The 18,867-nt window shown below is 34.3% G+C and overlaps 1 protein-coding gene across 7 annotated transcripts in view; it reads left to right on the top strand.

Moving 5' to 3' along the window:
• The window catches only part of LOC145693579 (uncharacterized), a 100,341-nt gene extending 82,442 nt beyond the window's left edge, over window positions 1-17,899 (top strand). For 4 of the 7 annotated variants that reach the window (XM_081769681.1, XM_081769685.1, XM_081769684.1 and 1 more), the window contains one exon: window positions 4,383-5,165. In XM_081769681.1, the coding sequence (XP_081625807.1) occupies window positions 4,383-4,435 (53 nt within the window). In that variant the 3' untranslated portion in view covers window positions 4,436-5,165. Of the gene's footprint in view, window positions 1-2,771; window positions 5,166-7,685; window positions 7,820-10,682; window positions 10,831-17,744 lie in introns of those variants that run through there. The other 3 variants (XR_014132807.1, XM_081769682.1, XM_081769683.1) reach the window with 3 other exon arrangements.
• The last annotated feature ends 968 nt before the right edge of the window (window positions 17,900-18,867 follow it).

Genomic DNA, 18,867 nt, shown 5'->3' on the forward strand with positions numbered 1-18,867 from the left:
AGAATGAAAATGTTGGAGGGCCCGTTTACAACTCATACGCACTGGGTTGGCGAACCCGGGGCTTCATTAATTGGGGCAAGCCGTTAACTACGTCCTTCACCGGCTAATAACGTGTGCCCCTTAACATAATGTTATGTTCGATGCCACTGACGTGGTGTCTTCTTGTATGTACGGAGTAACACTCCTCGAACTCAGAGGTTCGAGATACGAGCTGCACTGACCGACTGGTCGATGTTGGCAGTTCATTCCAATGAGCACTCAGGTTAAATCACCTGTATGTACATGCAAATTAAATGTCAAGAGAATTTATGTTAATTTTTAGTTCACTGGCCACGACGCACAAGACATTGCGATAACTTGGGTGTGGGAACATTTAGATAACGGACTGGTAAAGCGATGTGTTTGTTGTTGTTCTGGCGCTCAGATACTTGGTGTGCAATATTTCCATAAATGATTGGAAAATACACTTTTAGGAATGAAACTGAAACGTAATCAGCAAGTTTAAATATTACGAATGCACAAATAAGATGTAAGGATATATTTAGTTCGTAGGACTAATACTGAGCGGAAGCGTAGAAGTACCGAAAGTATTTGGTTTGTAATTTTTAAGATACTAGATTCGATAAGTGTTTTTTCTCAGTCCCATAAGGAATTTCTCGATGGTACCATCAGATATTATTACTGAAAAAATCTGTGCCGACTTCCGAAAATGTCTTGGCACTTGAATTATTCAAGTGACCAGTGTAGCAATGACCTCGTACAGATTTTTATTTGAAATACTATCCATTAGTTACCTTGGTGATAAACAAGCATGCATCTACTCGTTCTGTCTTACATCAGGAGTAACGGCTTTTATGTTATAAATGTTAGATTGGAATTATAGACATGATCTCTGGTATTTGTCGTACTAGCATTGGTGTTGGAAATTAATAATGATGTTTTTGAAAATTTGTTGTTGCTTGAAATGAGTTATCTTTTGACAATATTGACATGCTTGTGCTATTATACAATATGGTATAAATAAAAGTACATGTAAACATCACGATTACTTTTTATCTAGATGCATCGTACCAATTTTCAATATAATAGCATGGAAGTTAGGCATGACTAAAGAAAGGAAGCATGATATATAGTGATAAAAAGCATTGTTTACTGCTATTAATTTTACGTTTGTCTCCCTGGCTTGTTTTTTTAAAACTATATTTAGGAATAAAGATGTTTGAAACAAGAGAATAAGATGTCAACATTTCATTAGGCCCGTTCGTAAAATGTAGGAGGAATATTTAGTAACAACTAACAATTATCGAAATTTCAGCGGAATAAAAATAAACTCATGACACTTCATTTGTTCAGAATTGTACAGCAAAAAATTTAAGATACAGATAAATATTTTGAACTATTTTTACATAAATATCTTAAGTAAGTCAGTAAATAGTCTGCTGCAAGTATCGAAAGTTTACAGATAGAAACTTAGTTTATTTTCCTAGATTTAGTTCCGAGGGCTATTTTATTCGATTCACGATTATTAGCCATTTTATTTATGTGCTATCTAGAGATCATGAATTGTATAACCTATATGCTGCTTTGTTTGTTAGTGGATAGATAGCTTCAGTTATCCATTATGAGTACTTAACATTTTTAAGGACTTGATTTTCAACTACTCTTAATTAAGAAAAACTAATTGTTTTACTTACAGAATATTAACTTAAAAAACGTTGATATTCCAGTAAAATAATATAACCGAATATTTAACACTTTTTAAAACTATTTCCTGAAACTAGTACGTAACCCAAGACGCTTTCTAACGTTACTATCGTTTATATTACTATGTTGTCTTACGGTTAGCACTTCCAGTTCCTTAATATTATTTGATTCTTAAAAGGGGGAAGGCTATATCTAGGTAATAGGCTTCTAGTTTTGAAGTAAAGTTATTAGTCATTGATTTCTATTCTTGTACTTGATCTTTTCTAAAATTAATTTTTCGGTGAATCCTGGAATATTAAAAGTAGATTTTCAGCTTCGTGCTTTCAAAATTGTGAAAGGAAAGATTTTTTAAAATTAAATATTGCATATGTATTTGTATACTTGAGAAAGGTAACCTTAATAATAGTGTAACGTATATACGTGATATAGTATCCTGATCTTAACATACAGCTTTAAATATAATTGAAAGCTGTATAAATTGCACTATTTTAATAAGCTGTTGTTGTTCTTTTTCAGTATAATGATATTGTGTAAAAATGAATTTTGAGATTAGCATTTGCATGCGTATAGTATTCTAAGTTGTTATTTTCAGGGTTTGTGGTAATTGTTGTTGAATATATGTCCTTTGTTTGTTTTCTTTCATGTGCTATGCATAACATTAAGAGACAGAGTAGTGTTAGAAATGATTGTATGCTTGTTCTGTTTTTTGCTATTTGCCGTATACTCATTTTTTAAATAGTAGCTATTTCAATTACTACGTACATGATATTTTTCATTCGCACTATTACCATTTCAATAAAGCGATTCTAATGGTTAATTGACCTATTTACGATTTAACATTTACAGAATTAATGTCCGCTACCGACATGATTAAAAAAACGTACTATAGAATTTTGGTTTGCTAAATTATACGGGTATATTAGATAATTTACATGCTGCATAATGATAAAACTGCTAAAATGGAGTCTTATTTCAGGTTTAACTGACTACAAAATTAATGTATAATGTTAATACAATTATTTTAAACATGATGTTCAAATAAACAATGTAGCTTACATACCTTGCAGGAGCAGGATATTGGGCCCCACAGTGAAAAACGAATTGCCCACGATTAGTATGTTGAAAAAAATAGGAAGAACTTTCTTAACTTGCATCTCTCACGTTTGGATGAGCTGTATGACACATATAGACATTTTTTAAATGGCACTTCAACAGTATTTTAACGTATACAACTATTTTTTCAAACAAATATGGTGTTCTGATTGATAAAGTATTTTTTATTTTAAAAGAAAGACAGTTGGTAATATATTGATGTAGAAACGATCATTTGAAGCAGACTAACTCACTGTTTGATATATGTAAAGTTTTTTTTTAAACCGTTGAACTTTTTTGTAAACCCATCGTGATCCTCTGTTCTTTCAAATGCAGGGTTTGTTGGCAATACTTACTTTTATTGGCAATTAACTCCGGTTTAAATTAAGAAAACAGTATCATAATAAGCAGAATGACAGAAATATAACCAGGTTTTTAAGTGCTGAGAGGAGATTGTTTTGAAATTTAAGGGAAATAACCGTATTGATAACTATTCCTATCCATGGTTCAAAGATACACATATCTATAAACATAGTCAACGCTTTGTTATACTACATATTTTTGTTTTCATTTTCTTGAAATCATTTAGTAGGGTGTAATAGAAGTGCAAAATTCATTTTATATATCTGTACCTGACTCATGGATTAAAAAAAAATATATATTGATTGCCTGCGTTTGAAACGATTGAAATGTTCCCCCAAAAAGCGGCAAATATTAAAGTTGCCTTTTGTTAATTCGTTAATGAAGGAGCGATAGCTACCATTTTATTGTGGAGTTTCAAGATGGGTACAAGAAGAGTGAAATCCCAAACTTTTTGGAGAATCATGTGACTTAATTTTTTTGTTTTATTGTCATTAATAGTATTTGTTTCTAATTTTTCGTGTTTCTTTTTTAAATTTTAAGTCCTGTAACAAGTGTACAAAGGATAATACTCATTTTTTTAAATGTTAAAGCAGTTTTAATATTTGCCAATCCGTTCGAAATGTTGGGGAAGCATTCATTACATAGGATTAACGTTCACACTTTTAAAATTCATATTGACGTGTAAATGGTGCAGAGAATAAGGATAAATATATATATATATATATGATGTTTCTTAGTACATACTTTGTTTAGCGTGCTTTCAGTTAATTTTTGCAGATTTATTATTGCTTGCTTGTATTTTTTTTTTTTTTTTTTAATTTTATTATTTACTGTTAAGTGAATCAGGGTTTATTGTTGTTTCTGATTAGTAATTCAGAGTTGTTTATTGCCTCCTTGTTGAGTAGCGTTTAAAGAATGTTAAGAACCCCGTTCGAAAGGAAAACAGTTACTTTGTATTGCTGCAAATATTATCTCTGGAGGTAATAAGCAAAAATTAACATTAAATTTCCAAAGCTAATTAATTGGAACCAACGTATAATTCAGAACGTGTGGATGTATGAGTTAAACAAGTTTAAAAACTGGCATTTATTTAATATTTGTATCAGTAATAAGAAAATATTTAACACAATAATATCGTTCGAAAAATGTTAAACTTGATGAAAAATGTGTAAGGTATGGGATGGCACGTAAGTTTTTTCTTCTTCCTTATACCCTTGTTACAGGTGGAAGTTCTGGCTACAGTCAGTCACGTGACTACGGCGCAGGTCGGTACTAGTCACATGATGCCCCAACTATCTACACTGAAGTGTGTCATCATTCATCTAAAGATGTTTTCCTAGCTTTCATTTTTTGTTTGTGTTACTCGTTAGGCATTTCAATATATTTATATAATATATATAGAATATATATATATATATGTGAACTCAGAATCCTATTGATGTCATTAAGTGATTCAAAGTAAGAGGAAAAAAACAGAAAATACATATATTGGTGTGGTTATAATAGTGATTTAACAATATTCTTACGTTTTCAATGCATTGTGACAATCGAGTGATACGAACGGCACCCAGACTCGCAAAGAAGAAGCATAAGAAAATACAAAAAAATAGTAAAAGAAGTACAAAGTTCAATAATGTGGAAAATTAAAGAACTCTTATTAGTGAAAAAAGCCAAAAAAAAGTAATTATATATATATGACATATAAACTCCTTATAGATACATTTGGACGTATTCACTGGTCGTAATCAAAGAACATTCCAAAAGAGTTTTATTTTAATGATCAACCAGGTTATTTTCTTTTCATTTCGTATCAAAATAAAGAATGAAAACAATGCATGTGAACGAAAAGTTTGTACAATGTGAACATTTCCCCTCCATGTTTTAGTTCTTTTATATTCATACACTATGTGAAACTTTCCTTTGTAAATGTAGAAATGTGTAATGAAACAAACAAGTTTTAACTGTATTGAGTTTTCAATAATAAGTATTAAAATAAGAAAGAAAAAGTTTTGTTCAATTTTTGCTGGTGTTTGAGGATGTATAGAATCAAATGAATTATTGAAGTGGATTGAAAAGCTGGGAGATTTGTCTAGTGCATAGTCCTCGTTGTTATACGTAGAATTTATTTTTCAGAAGAAACATTGGGGTTCACAAGTCTTGTGTGTGTATATGTATATATATTGAAAAAAAAAATACTATACTATGCTACTAACTAAATTTTAATCGTTCCGAGGAAAAAGAAATTTAATTTGACGAGATAGATATCTAGCTTCTAAACAATATATATCAAAATAGTTAACGGGTCTTATGCAGTTTATTTCATAAAGGTTATCAGTAGCATTTCACTCGCTCGTCATTCGGAGCCTTACTTTATTTCTAAAATAGGATTTTTTTTTTCCGAAGTACAACAAATTAGTGCGCATGAGAAATGTATATACGAAGCAGAAAAATGAGGGTGAATATATCATTCGAATTACATTTTGAGAGATTTTAAAATGCGTTTCTTCTACTTTAATAATAATCATCACAGCTAATTTGTATTAAATATTGTGCTTGGAGACAAAACAGAACCTATTACTTCTGTGGTTATAGCGCAGAATTAAATATTCTGAGAAAATTAAACAAAATGTAGTCAAAATATAATTCGAAATTCTTCAAAACTGAAAGTTTAAAGATTGTTTCGAAATTTGTTTAAATATTATATTTGTTGACACCGCTTAATTCACGTGTTTTACTGAGATACTTAATGATCGGAGAATTTCACGAAAACTGTGGTGGCGTTAGTTTAAGTTTTATTTCGCAGATGATGCGTAAGGAATGCTAGAAACGAGTTTCTTACAACATACCCAATATTTCAGAAATCGTATAGTCACAGTCGCCGATGGGGCATGGGGTAAACGAAGAAAAGATGGAAAAGCAGAGTGGGTGTTCAACGTATTCATTTTCCTATTTTCTATAAAATTTGTCTTTTCTATATACATTGACCCCTTCTGTGTTAATTTTTCAAAGCACTTAGTAAATCAAAAGGCATTAATATAAAGTAGAATGCTGAGATATGCAATGCGCACTCCACCATTGAAGCACAGATGATGACCTATTACACACAACGGGTAAGCTGAAGGAAAAGAATACCTGGTTTAGGATACCAAATTCTGTCGAGTAGGTAAGTCAAATAACAATGATATTTAACATTCTCATTGTGTGGTTAATGAAGTGGGTGTGTGATTGTCATTTAAAAAACAAAATTCTTGCAAAATATAAAAGAAAGAATGGCTTTACATTTTTCGATGAAGGAAAAAAGAATGAAGTTAAATATAAGAAAGTTTGTTATACAATTACTTGAATTTTAGCATAGTTACATGGTTCATGAAATAGACAAACGAATTAAATGTTGTAGTGTAGTCCTTTTTTTATTTGCAAAAAGAAATTAAGAAAATAATGTTAGATAACGTGGTAGCATACATTAAACAAAAGTATATATTTTAAAAAAAGCAAATGTAAAAGTTCCTATAGATATCTTATTGTGTATTTCCACTTAACAAAATATGTTGGATTCTGAGTTCTGTTTTTCCAGACAAACGGCAAGATGCAGGTTAAAGCACCACACCAATAAATATAACGAAAGAAAATAATAGTACTTGAGTACAATTACCTTTTTAAAATGCGTTGATTGATACCAGCAAGAAATCATTGTGTTGTTAAAATATTGCTGACATGACTTTCTCAAGAGAATTAAATCTTTTCCGACGTGGAACAAGGTGATGTCAACGTTGAAAAGTCCTCTCAGCACAAATGAATGTAGTTGTGATTTAAAAAAGAAAAAAAAGTTACGTTAAGAGCAAAGAAAGAAAAATAAAACGGAAAAAGGTGAGTGCCTGGTTGTTGTTGGACGTGTAGAGGCACTGGGAGATGCATGCAGTTAGGTAGGAGCGTAATTTTTATTATTATTATTTGACATGAGGGAGTTGGTAGGGTTTTATAGACATGGAAAGTAATAATATAGATGGGGTGAGAAGTAATAAGCGAGCAAATCACTAATTCAATTATATGTAAAAGTTACTTGAAAACTAAAGAATGTCTAATATCTATAATAACTGCAATATATTTACAGAAAATTCTCCAAAGCACAATAACACTACTTAGTAATTCGAAAAAAACAAAAAAATATAATAATTTTGAATGGGATAGATTGAGAAAAACTATCAACAAACACATGCGTATAGAAAATTGTTCGTTAAATTACAATGTCAAAAGTTCATTGTGGTTGCAATAATTTCAACAGAATTGTAGTAATGTATAATCATTAAATATATGACAGTTATAAAGAAGTAGAACAAACATACCAGAAATGATTAAAAGTAAAATTTCCTCTACAGAAAAAAAGTATCTAGATAGATGCAGATTTATAATATATAACGTAGATGAAAGATAACATTTAAGTGTGTGTCTGTTTGTCTTCGTATGCATGTGTTTGTGTAACTTTTAATCTACGCTGTAAATCTCACAGTTGTTTACAACATTTGCAGGAATAAGGTAATGGAAACCAATCAAATAGCTTCAGCAAGAACGACTCAGTCTCGTCATAATGCAAGCCTCACAGGAAACATTACTGCCCACATATCGGCATCAAGAACAATACGAGCGAAATAGATAAATGGAGGTGAGTATTTTTAATATTTTTTTATTGTGCGGTGTGTGTGTGTGTGTGTGTGTGTGTGTGTAATATTTGTTTAATTTGATCCGTCAAGAATAGTAAATTCAGATTTACTTTGAAACAAAGAGTTTCTTCGTTTATTTGCCATCTGCTGGAAATCTTTCGTAGAAGAATAAGTGCTTTGAACACAAGAGAAACCAAAGTGAGTCTGACATATATCCGTTTAGCCATCTAATCTGGATTAACATTGGGTAAGATTCTTGGAAATTGTTCTGAATGGATGAAAGAACTAGGAACAGACCACAATCATTAATTCATTGCCGACAATAGCCGAGAAAACGTAAGTAATAGTGCTTTCTATATTTTGAACGTGTTACTTCCAATTAAGCCTAATTTGCTATTAACTTTCCCAATGCATTGATAATCTAAAATACAGCGATAGTATAAGGACGTTTCGTAAATGTGTTTCCGAGAAATTAAAAGATAATCAATCAGTTGGTGCACAGTCAGAAGCATAGGTAGCCAATATGTAGAAGTGAAGTAACGGTTGCAGCAGAAGAACATGTCACTCTTATGCGATCAAGTTTTTTGATACTTAAGTGTCCTCTTACAGTAATAAGTAATACAGGAGTGAGCCATAAGTTTTTGCAGTACTGGCATTCACGCATCGTTTGTGGTTTGTATATCATATGATCGAATTGTGCTCGTTAGCACGGGTGATTTGACAATCGTAAAAGTGAAGGTAATGAAATTAATTTAGAATCTGTACGAACATGAGTTCGAATTGGACCATAACATCACGAAAGCTGAATTGACAGTTGATTACATCCCAGTTACCAGATGGTTGAGAAATTTAACTCGGATTCCAGAAATCTCACCAATCAGCCGAGGTCAGATAGGCCGAAAACTGTGGATTCCGAGGTCATGTTCTAGCGATAAAGCTAAGGGATAAGTGGATGTATGCAGGAAACTCGTGGAAAACCCACATGATCTGTACAGAAAATACAAAATGTCTCGGGAGAAAGTAGCCATACTTTCGGGATTCTAAGCAAAAAGTTCTTATGAACATGGATCCGATTTTGAACGTTAACAGATATTGAACAGAAATAAAAGGGAAGTAGAAAAACTGAAGTATGTAAAACATGGAAGTGTAAAAATATTTTGTTACTAAATACTAGAAGGGACATGCTGACACTCAGTAGTATATGATAATTAAGCATGTAGTTAATGATAAAAGAAAAGATACACGATGGTCAGCATTGACATGAAAGATTGTAAGAAGGTGAAGGGGATACGTAGCAGGTCACACCAGATTTTCAAAATTGCTACCACCATCATCAGTGCACTTCTCAGCGCGTCGAAGAACCTCTTGTGTTGCACTACGAAGCCCCCAATGATGTTCGCGGATTAATTCAGCAGTATTCATAACGTAAATTTGCAGTTCATCCCTTGTATTAACACTTTTGTGCCAAATCACTTCTTTCATCCTCCCATAAGCAGAAATAAAGAGGGGTGAGATCAGGGAAACGAGATGGACAAGTAACCATACAGCCACGATCAATCCATCGATTAAGGTGGGTGGCATTCAGTTCAATATTCAGCCGACCCGGTCCTCCGTAATGCTGCAAGATGAGGTTCCGCTTTGTGTGCAAAGAAACATCATTTAACCGGTCGTCAAATCATTTTTATCAGATGTAGACATCGTTGTTCATGCTTTCATGAACGATAAGGGGGGGCAACAAGATTGTCACCAACCGTGACACACGACACGTTCATAGTCTACCATACATAAGTACATGAAATTCCTAGACATGTTGACATTCGTGTAATACTTGTGGAAGGACTTCGTTGCACCGGGACAGTTATTTCCTTCTGTCTTTCCACAGACTGTCTGGTTTCATGTTCAGAAGTTACTTTAATACTGGGAACTGTTAACACGCTTTCTCAAAGCACGTAATGTATTAATAAACATTGCGTTATTTGGTTTCCTACGAGGTGGAAGACGCCTCTTGTATCCTTCAACAGTCGCGTGAGCATTTCATTACATAGCCTATGCACAAACACCATGTCTGTACATTCCTCATTCGTACATGTTAGGCAGTGGTGCCCCCCCCTTATGTCCATGACGCACCACCCCCCAATTGTCTATTCGTAGGTGTTCTTCGATGAAAAAATCTTTTCGATTAATTTTTACACCCCCTCAAACATATTTATATAGATTTTTAATTCCCTCCAATATTTCAGTGACGCAGTTTGCGTCATAGCCCCCCCCCCCCCTGTGGGCACCCCTGTATTAGGTCCCATTCTTCTGTAACTATGAAATGCTTCGGAAACAGCCCAAATAACAGCTCAATTGTGCGTGTTCAAGGTACGCATACTCACAATATTGTAGGGCGACGCTTCAAAGAGTAACAGTCGCGTGTACTGCCGCCTGTTGGCAAAATTGCTAATGGTATGAAGCATTCCTAATCGTCAATCATTTTAACAAGTGTTAACTTCGAAACAGTCATTCAATAATTGTCAGGGAACATGATGGTTTACGTACTAGCTACTATGTTGCTCTTACCTGCTTCAGTAAATTATTTACTTCCAAAACACAAAGTGCACATTAATCTTTGTGGCCCATTTCTGTTTCTATTCATATCTGTTCTCATTCAAAATCGGACCCATGTTCATATGGATTTTTTTTTTTTTTTTTTTTAATTTCTTAGAATCATCCATACTATCATTTCCCAAAGTATCGCCATTTCCTCACGGGAGATAAAGATAAAAGTATAAGAAGTCGTATTAATATCTTAAACATAAAGATTTTATTTGTAAAGACGTCTTACGAGGAAAAAAATATATAAACTTTTGTATTTTCTTTCAGCACTTCAGATGCCAGAAGCTTCTTGTGAAAAGGGAGTTAGTGAAAATGCGGAAATACAAAAAACAAGTGTATCGTACATTATGTAAACGTCACATCTGTAGATAATTACGTATTTTTAAAATAAAATACTTTACTTATTTACTACTTATTTATTCTGTTCACATTTTAAATGTTTTATCATATTCAGTGGCGTCACCAAGTCCTTCGAATACATTTGAATTCTCTGTAATCGCCATCGAGGAATCCGTTGGGTATACCCTTATTTGTTAAACCTCATATGCTTGTTTCTCTACCACACAATTCTCTATCAGTGAAATTCATGGTACTAACATTCCTTATGATATAAGCAAACAAATGCCAATAGAGCAAGTGCGCGACTTCGAGTAAGATGTATTTATTCCGGTTCAGGACACAGCGAAGTGAAAACTTGTAGCACTTTTCTGTTGTGATGCTAGACTTTGACTTAGTAACTTCACTCTAAGTAGGTCCTTGATATAAATAACACATATATTTACGTGTAGATTAAGAATTCGAGAAGGCAATCAGATAATATAATTTTGTATCACGAGCTCCCTCGTGGCTAAGCGGTTAGCGTACGCGCCTTTGGCGTGGGAGATCCGGGCTCGATTCCCGGCGGGAGCTCATGTGGTTCGGATTCCACGTTAATCAGTAGATCCACGTCTCATATAGCCTCGCTGCTGAACGGGACGCTAAACAAAAATAAACTCCCAAGTTTTGTATCACATATCTTTGTTTAAATAGTATAATGCATTCCACACACTTTTTTTTTTACCACTACCCACCATCTATGTACAGATTTAAAATATGGATATAGTCTTAAACAGTGGCGGCGATTGGACGTTAAAAGTGGGGAGCAAGACTTAACGGAAGGTTGTATAACTAATAGGGTACTTTTTTTTTTTTTTAAATACCGTATATCGTATTTCATATTTTAAGTAAATTGACAAGACCAACGCAAGTATGTACTAGCCCTTTGTACTCTTAAACAGAGATTTGATTCCTTGCTCATGAACGTCTTAAAATTCAAAGTGGCTGATTAATATAATGAATCCTTATAAGAAGTGAAAGTATGCTGAAATTGTTGTTGCAATAGGTTAATTTTTGGTTTATTTTTCGTGGCAATTAAAACGCAATTTCTGCAGCTTTCTTAACTCCACGGGAGGATAACCATCACGTACTCACACAACGGCGAATATTATATGGTACCATTTTTTTCTATCAACCAGTAATACATACAAAAACTTTACATTTCCAAATGAAACTATATACATAAATGGGTTACATCAAAAAAAGTGGGAGGGCAACTGCCCTCCTTTGCCCCCCTAATCGCCGCCCATGGTCTTAAATATGCTGTAAAATTAGGAGACCATACGTCTAGTTTTGACCGGGAGAGTCACGTTTTCGGGGCATGTCCCGGCCGTCCCGTCAGTAGATGAAAAAAAAAAAGTATTTGTCCCGTTTTATGCAAGTGAAAGAAGTAAATAACAAACTCAGAACTTACGGGCATGGGGAGAGATGGTGGTATCTTGGCACACCTGGCAAACGGGGTATTAATTGGGTGTTGGCAACACTGGAAAAGTCAGTTAAATGCAAGGAGGTATTCGTTGTCTACAGAAGTTTTTTTTGTTTGTTTGTTTGTTTGTTCTGAGAATCGTGTGCGTTTCGAACAGTTTATTGTGCAATTTAAGTGCTGAAACAAATCGTGTATTTATTTCCAAACGTGTGTACGAAGGGTAACACGGATATTTTAATTTATGATCCTTAGCTATGTTTATTCCTACACTCTGATTAATAATTTATGCTTGGTACACTCGGAACTAATTGGCCCATCCCCCCGTATATTAAGCATCTATGAGATGGCAATATTGAACCTCCCAGTTCGTAAACCTGACTTACTGAATGCAATAGAAACTTCAAGCAAATACGATTGGAGTAATTTATGTATTCAATTAATTATCCGTCTTAAGAACTCTGGAGTTCATATCTTCGTCACGCAATACAAAACGTTTCAATAACTACCGTTTGTACGTAATATATATTTGCTCGACACAGAAAGTAAATTTTAATTTTTGTCTGATATATAAGGCTGCTTAAACTACTACTCTACGCTACAAAATAGATGATTATGTTAATATAATTTAAAATCAATTTTTAACTGCAAATTTGGTATTTCTTTCACAGATTTTGGTTTTCATGATATAGTTTTATACCTGTATGGTGTAATGAGTTTTTTGAGTTTTTGTTAGCAGGAAATCTTGCGTACGAATATGATTTTTGAGTTTACTGTTGTGTTCGTTTATACCAAATTTAGTGAAAAATTTCGTTTCCAATAAATGTTTGCAGATGAATGTGAATGTGTCTGTTTCCAGAATATACATATATACACAGTGGTCCTATTTTTTTCCTTTTAGTTCCGTTTTTTAGCTGTTAAAATTATGGTCACCCTAGGTAAAATTAATTGTTCGTTCTAGTGAGCATGTTTGTGGAATGGGAGACAGCAAACAGAAGTAGTCTAATAGCAGATAGATTACCGAAGGTGCAGAGGTGGACACTTTTACAGTCATTGAAAGGGTATAGGTCTTTACACTAAAATGATTATTCCAGTGCCCTCTATTCCCTTTTGAAATGAGAATATTCGGTTCGTAATTATTTAAAATTACAGATAATGAAGTACATTTCTTAATGGTTCCTTTGTTGATATTGGCTCCCAAATGCTCTTTCTTGCTATATAGTCTCTATAATTCGGATTATTTAGATAGAAAAAAATTGCGTGACTTAATATCCCTTAATGTCATTCTTCCTTTGAGAGGTGATGGCGTGGGAGACCCGGGTTCGATTCCCGGCGGAAGCTCATGTGGTTCGGATTCCACGTTAATCAGTAGGTCCATGTCTCATATAGCCTCTCTGCTGAACGGGACGTTAAAACTCAAAATCAACTCAACCTAATGATATAACGAACACTAAAGCGGTGCCTCGTCGGCTAACGTGTAAGAGAGATATATATATAGAGAGAGAAAGAGAGAAACCATTTAGAAATGTACTTAATTATCGTGTAGTTGTACGAAAGGTAGTTACGAATTGAATATCCTCACTTCAAGAGGGAACAGTAGACGCAGGACTAATAGTTTTAATACGTAATTCCTGACCTTACAAAATAATTGCGAATAGTGTCTGCTCCTGCGACTTTGGCGGTTTAACCTCACTCTGGTGCTCGCTCTGGCTTCTGCTTTTCCCACTGGATCACGGAGCTCTCTTGTGCAAGTATAGCCACTAGAAACGAACAACGTATAGAGTGCTAATCATTTTCGTAACACAAGTTTTTACCCATATTTGTCTAAAAGCAGCTGTTGGATAGTAATCATGAAAATAGTGTGTATGAAATACATTAATATATTGTTTAACCCCTTCGGGATCCTATGGTACAATTTGTACCATATGCACTTTTCATGGTACATTGCGTTATTTCTCTTCTATTTGAGCTTTTTCGTCCCGTTTTTTGTTTTCCAAGTCCAGAGGCCTTGCAGAAGACATTACGTATGGTTTCAGACCGTCCTGCGTCCAGACATAGGAGGTGATGACGTCATAAGTCAAAAATTTTTCTCATTTTCTAAGCGTATGTTCAATATTTTTTGGCGGGCTTATTTTTCTATGTAGAAGATTGAAATTTTCTACAAACATTCAGTCTACGGAGTAGTATGAACCAGATTTTTTGTTCCGATGTCAGTGCTAAAACAGGGGGGAACCAGAGGGGCAAAGGGGTAAAAATAGGGATTTTTTACCCCAAAAATTCAGTTTTTCGTCATTTTCCCGCCTTACATACATGATAGGACCACGTGAGTCATACCGTCTGAAAGGCAGTTCCATTCTCAAGAGAACGACGGTCGAATTATTATTCTAGGGTAATTAGGGCCGTCTCAGTGAATTTTTATCCAAATATACTTCTGTATAGGGTAAAAGTGGGGCATGGTAGGGAAATTTTTTCTAGCGGGCCTATTTTTTCACGTAGAAGATTGAAATCTTGCACAAACATTCAGTCCACCGAGTAGTATTTACCAGAAGTTTTTTTCCGATTTCTGCGTAAAAACAGGGGGGTCCAGAGGGGCAAAAGTTGAAAAAAGGGAAAATTTTTCCCCCTATTTTTCTATGTAGAAGATTGAAATTTTCTACAAACATTCAGTCTACGGAGTAGTATGTACCAGATTTTTTGTTCCGATGTCAGTGCTAAAACAGGGGGGAACCAGAGGGGCAAAGGGGTAAAAATAGGGATTTTTTACCCCAAAAATTCAGTTTTTCGTCATTTTCCCGCCTTACATACATGATAGGACCACGTGAGTCATACCGTCTGAAAGGCAGTTCCATTCTCAAGAGAACGACGGTCGAATTATTATTCTAGGGTAATTAGGGCCGTCTCAGTGAATTTTTATCCAAATATACTTCTGTATAGGGTAAAAGTGGGGCATGGTAGGGAAATTTTTTCTAGCGGGCCTATTTTTTCACGTAGAAGATTGAAATCTTGCACAAACATTCAGTCCACCGAGTAGTATTTACCAGAAGTTTTTTTCCGATTTCTGCGTAAAAACAGGGGGGTCCAGAGGGGCAAAAGTTGAAAAAAGGGAAAATTTTTCCCCAAAAAATCCCTTTTTTCAGGAATTTCCCGCCTTAGATACATGATGGAGACATGTGAATGGTACCGCCTGAAAGACAGTTCTATTCTGAAGAGAATGATTGGCGGATTATAGTCCTAGGGTAATTAGGGATGTCTCAGGAATTTTTTTCCCTGAGATCACAGTGTTTTATGGTACTTTGGTGCATTGTGGGAATTTTTGATAAAATTTCTACCGCCCTTACTATTCAAGATAGAAACTTGAAATTTGGCACACACATTCAGTATACCAAGTACTATTTATCAGATTTTTTTTTTGATGGATACGATCACACAGGGGAGGTCCAGGGGAAGGGGGGCAAAGTTCGAGAGAAAAATTTTTCCCTCCGAAATTTTCACTTTGACATTTTTTTCCGCTTCTGGTATATGGTATGAGCATGCAAGTGGTACCATTCGAAAGCCAGCTCTATTCTGAAGAGAATGAGGTATGAACCATGATCCTAGGATAAATAGTGACGATACAGTAGCTGCTTGACTGAAAGTCTAGAAAATAGCCCAAAAAGCCAGGATCCGGAAAGGGTTAAACTAAGAAACATGATAAAAAAATATCTGATGGCCTTGGATTCGTAATCTATACGTACATTTATATATTATTTACTTCAAGAGCTTACTTACAGGAAATTTACCAACTCATGAAGTCTAGTATCACAACAGAAGAGTGCTAAATTTTAACTTCGCTGTATCCAGAACCGGAATAAATGCAGGGTTTCTACTGGTCAGGAAAGTTTGGAAAAACTCAGGGAAAAAGGCGGGAAATTTTATAAAATGTTTTCTAACATTAATTGTATACCAATTTCGCTTAGCCAATCATTATAATGGACATTGTTCAGATTTTTATGGAAGTAAGCTGGATGTACGTATGAGCAATTGATTACTATTTGTCTCTATAGAATAAATGTTCTCATATATAAATACTCACCGTTATTTCTTATTTATATGTCAACGTCAGCCGACACTTGTTATGAATGATAACGAATTTCCTGCTAAAGGTCAGGGAAATAGATTTCTCCAGATCAGTAAGAACCCTGAAATAGAAGTCTTGCTTGTAATGACCTCGCAGCATAGATTAGTTTATTCCTGTTACTTATTTCCTTTGCAGTTGTTTCCATGCACATTATAAATCTAAATGTAGTTGGTGGGTTGCGTACTAGTGAATATGTATTTAGAGCGTTTGCGTTGAATTTTAGCAAGAAAAAAATACTGTGTATAGTCACAACAATTAAGCCCTCCTAAAATGAATCTGCACCGAGGAAGCAGCGGAACTCACAAGTAGAGATTATTGAAGGAACTAAGAGGAAATTAGCGAAAAAGACAGTATATATATGAAATTTATATATAAACCCAAGAAAATGTGCGCCATATATATGGTGGGTACAAAAACCGGTTTTTAGGGAAACTGGTTCGTTTTTTACCTAACCGGTTTAGTTTTTCTCCAAAACCGGTTGTTTTTCGAAAACGTTCTGTTTCTGACCAATAGTGTTTGTTGTTCTCCGGAAACCGGTTCCGTTTCTACAGAAATAGTTTTATAGATCAGGTTTTTTTTTTTTTTTTTTTAAAATCAGTGCGATTTTTGCCGAAGCTGTTATTGGTTCCTTCTTAGAAAACTTATATATGTTTTAGTTCTTCAAATTGGCGTAGTTTTCAATCAAAATTGGCTTCAGTTTTCATCAAGAACTACTTTTGAGCTTCTACTTAAATCCAGTTTGAACGTGTAAATTGATCCGGTTTTCAGAAAACAATGAAACTCTACTCTGATGAGAAACAGAACAGTGTTTTGGAGAAAACCGAAACCAGTTTTGGTGAAAACCGAACCGGTTTTATGAGAAAATCGAAACTGATTTGGGTGAAAACCGAAATGTCGGATTTCGGTTTTTATAAAACCGGTTTTGCTCATCCCTAATTTGTAAAGGTGTTCTCAAAATGGCACCCACGGATCACAAAGCATTATTCTACAAGTCAAATATATTTGTATACCTTTCGAGTCCTCTTCTGGAGACAAATTGCGCTATGTGACAGTGTCGCAAATAAAGAACGATAGATTAGCTCTACCAGTCTATCAAATGGTTAATATCGATTCTTTCCAGGTGGCAGCTAAAGCCGATATTGATTGACACTGGCATTACTTATTAGTGTAGCAATTGATTCAGCTGCTTGCTGTATTCGTAGAGTAATGCTAATGGGTGCAAGTTAATCTGCGACGTTGCCACGTGAAATTTTGATTCTCCATAGAGGCTGAAGGAGACAATACCATCATATCACACATTCTCTTTATTTTGACCTGTAGAATAGTGGTCCGTGGGTGGTCTAAAAATAGCTATAGTATACATATTTGTTCATAATAAATTCTTTCATTAATCATCCTTATCTTTGGTCTGCAGGGGACTACGTGGTACGTAAAACTAAATATTTCATTTAATTTTTCACGAATAAAAATGGTCATTTAAAAGGAGCAATTCATATCGACATCTCTAGTTTCGTATATAAATTAACTAATAATAGTTGGCTAAAGTCTTTGTATCTTTAAAAAAATAAATATATAATGTTACATGAAGTATCGAAACTTTAATTAATATGGCTTTTCCATTTTGATTTTCGCCTCAAAATCAGGAAAACGTTCTTGTTTTCTGTAAGTTAAGTAGAGCGCGCTGTCATCGCTCGCGGAGGTGTTCAATGACGTCATTAATACTTAATGGATACGGAATGCGTACACGGATACCATGTACGTAACCACTGAACTTAACTTCATGTTGAAAAAAGGAAGGTAATTAAACATGTTAAACGTTGTGTTCTTCCTAACAATTGTCAAGACATAGGTAAGGAAAGACTTGTTGGGGATAGGATATTGGGCTTATATTATGGAACAAAAGGTTCGAAAATGTGAAACTAGTTCTCATTCATCTTATCTCCACTAAAACCTTTTCTTACCTATAGCTTGACAATAATGGAAGCTGAAAGGGGAAAAAATCAACGCTTATAACATTTTTGCTTTAAAAAGTGACATCTTGTTCCTCCGTGTTTCTTTCTTTATTTCTTCACTCGGTGGAAATGTCGTAATCACCAGTTTCATTACTGTATCACCAGATTCTTAGCCTTTACATCAATTGTAGTTTTTCTTATAATGAAGAATTTGTAATTCTTCCTGACAGTTTTCAAGACATAGGTGAGAAAAGGCTAAATTTCGAGTCTTAATTTGGGTTTGTCCCTTTATTTATTTAACAGCCCATTTTTTTTTTTTTTTTAGAAAAAAACTATTTTTATGATCGAACTATTGTTTCTAATAACCTTCCACAATATTTCAATTTGCTATTTTAATCTTTTTGCCACTGAAGTAATTTTTGAAGCTCCTGTAAATAACTGTTTCCTTACATTTAACTTCGATACAGAAAACCATATTGGTCGTAAAATTGCGTAAACTCAAAATCATATCAAAGTACTAAATTTTGGAGCGGCGTCATAAAAGGGAGTAACAAAAGGTTCGTGCAATCAGTCAGGTAAAAGGTG

Source organism: Thermobia domestica, chromosome 8 (assembly GCF_964235325.1).
Source record: "Thermobia domestica chromosome 8, izTheDome1.hap1.1, whole genome shotgun sequence".
In the NCBI taxonomy this organism is placed as follows: Eukaryota; Metazoa; Arthropoda; class Insecta; order Zygentoma; family Lepismatidae; genus Thermobia; species Thermobia domestica.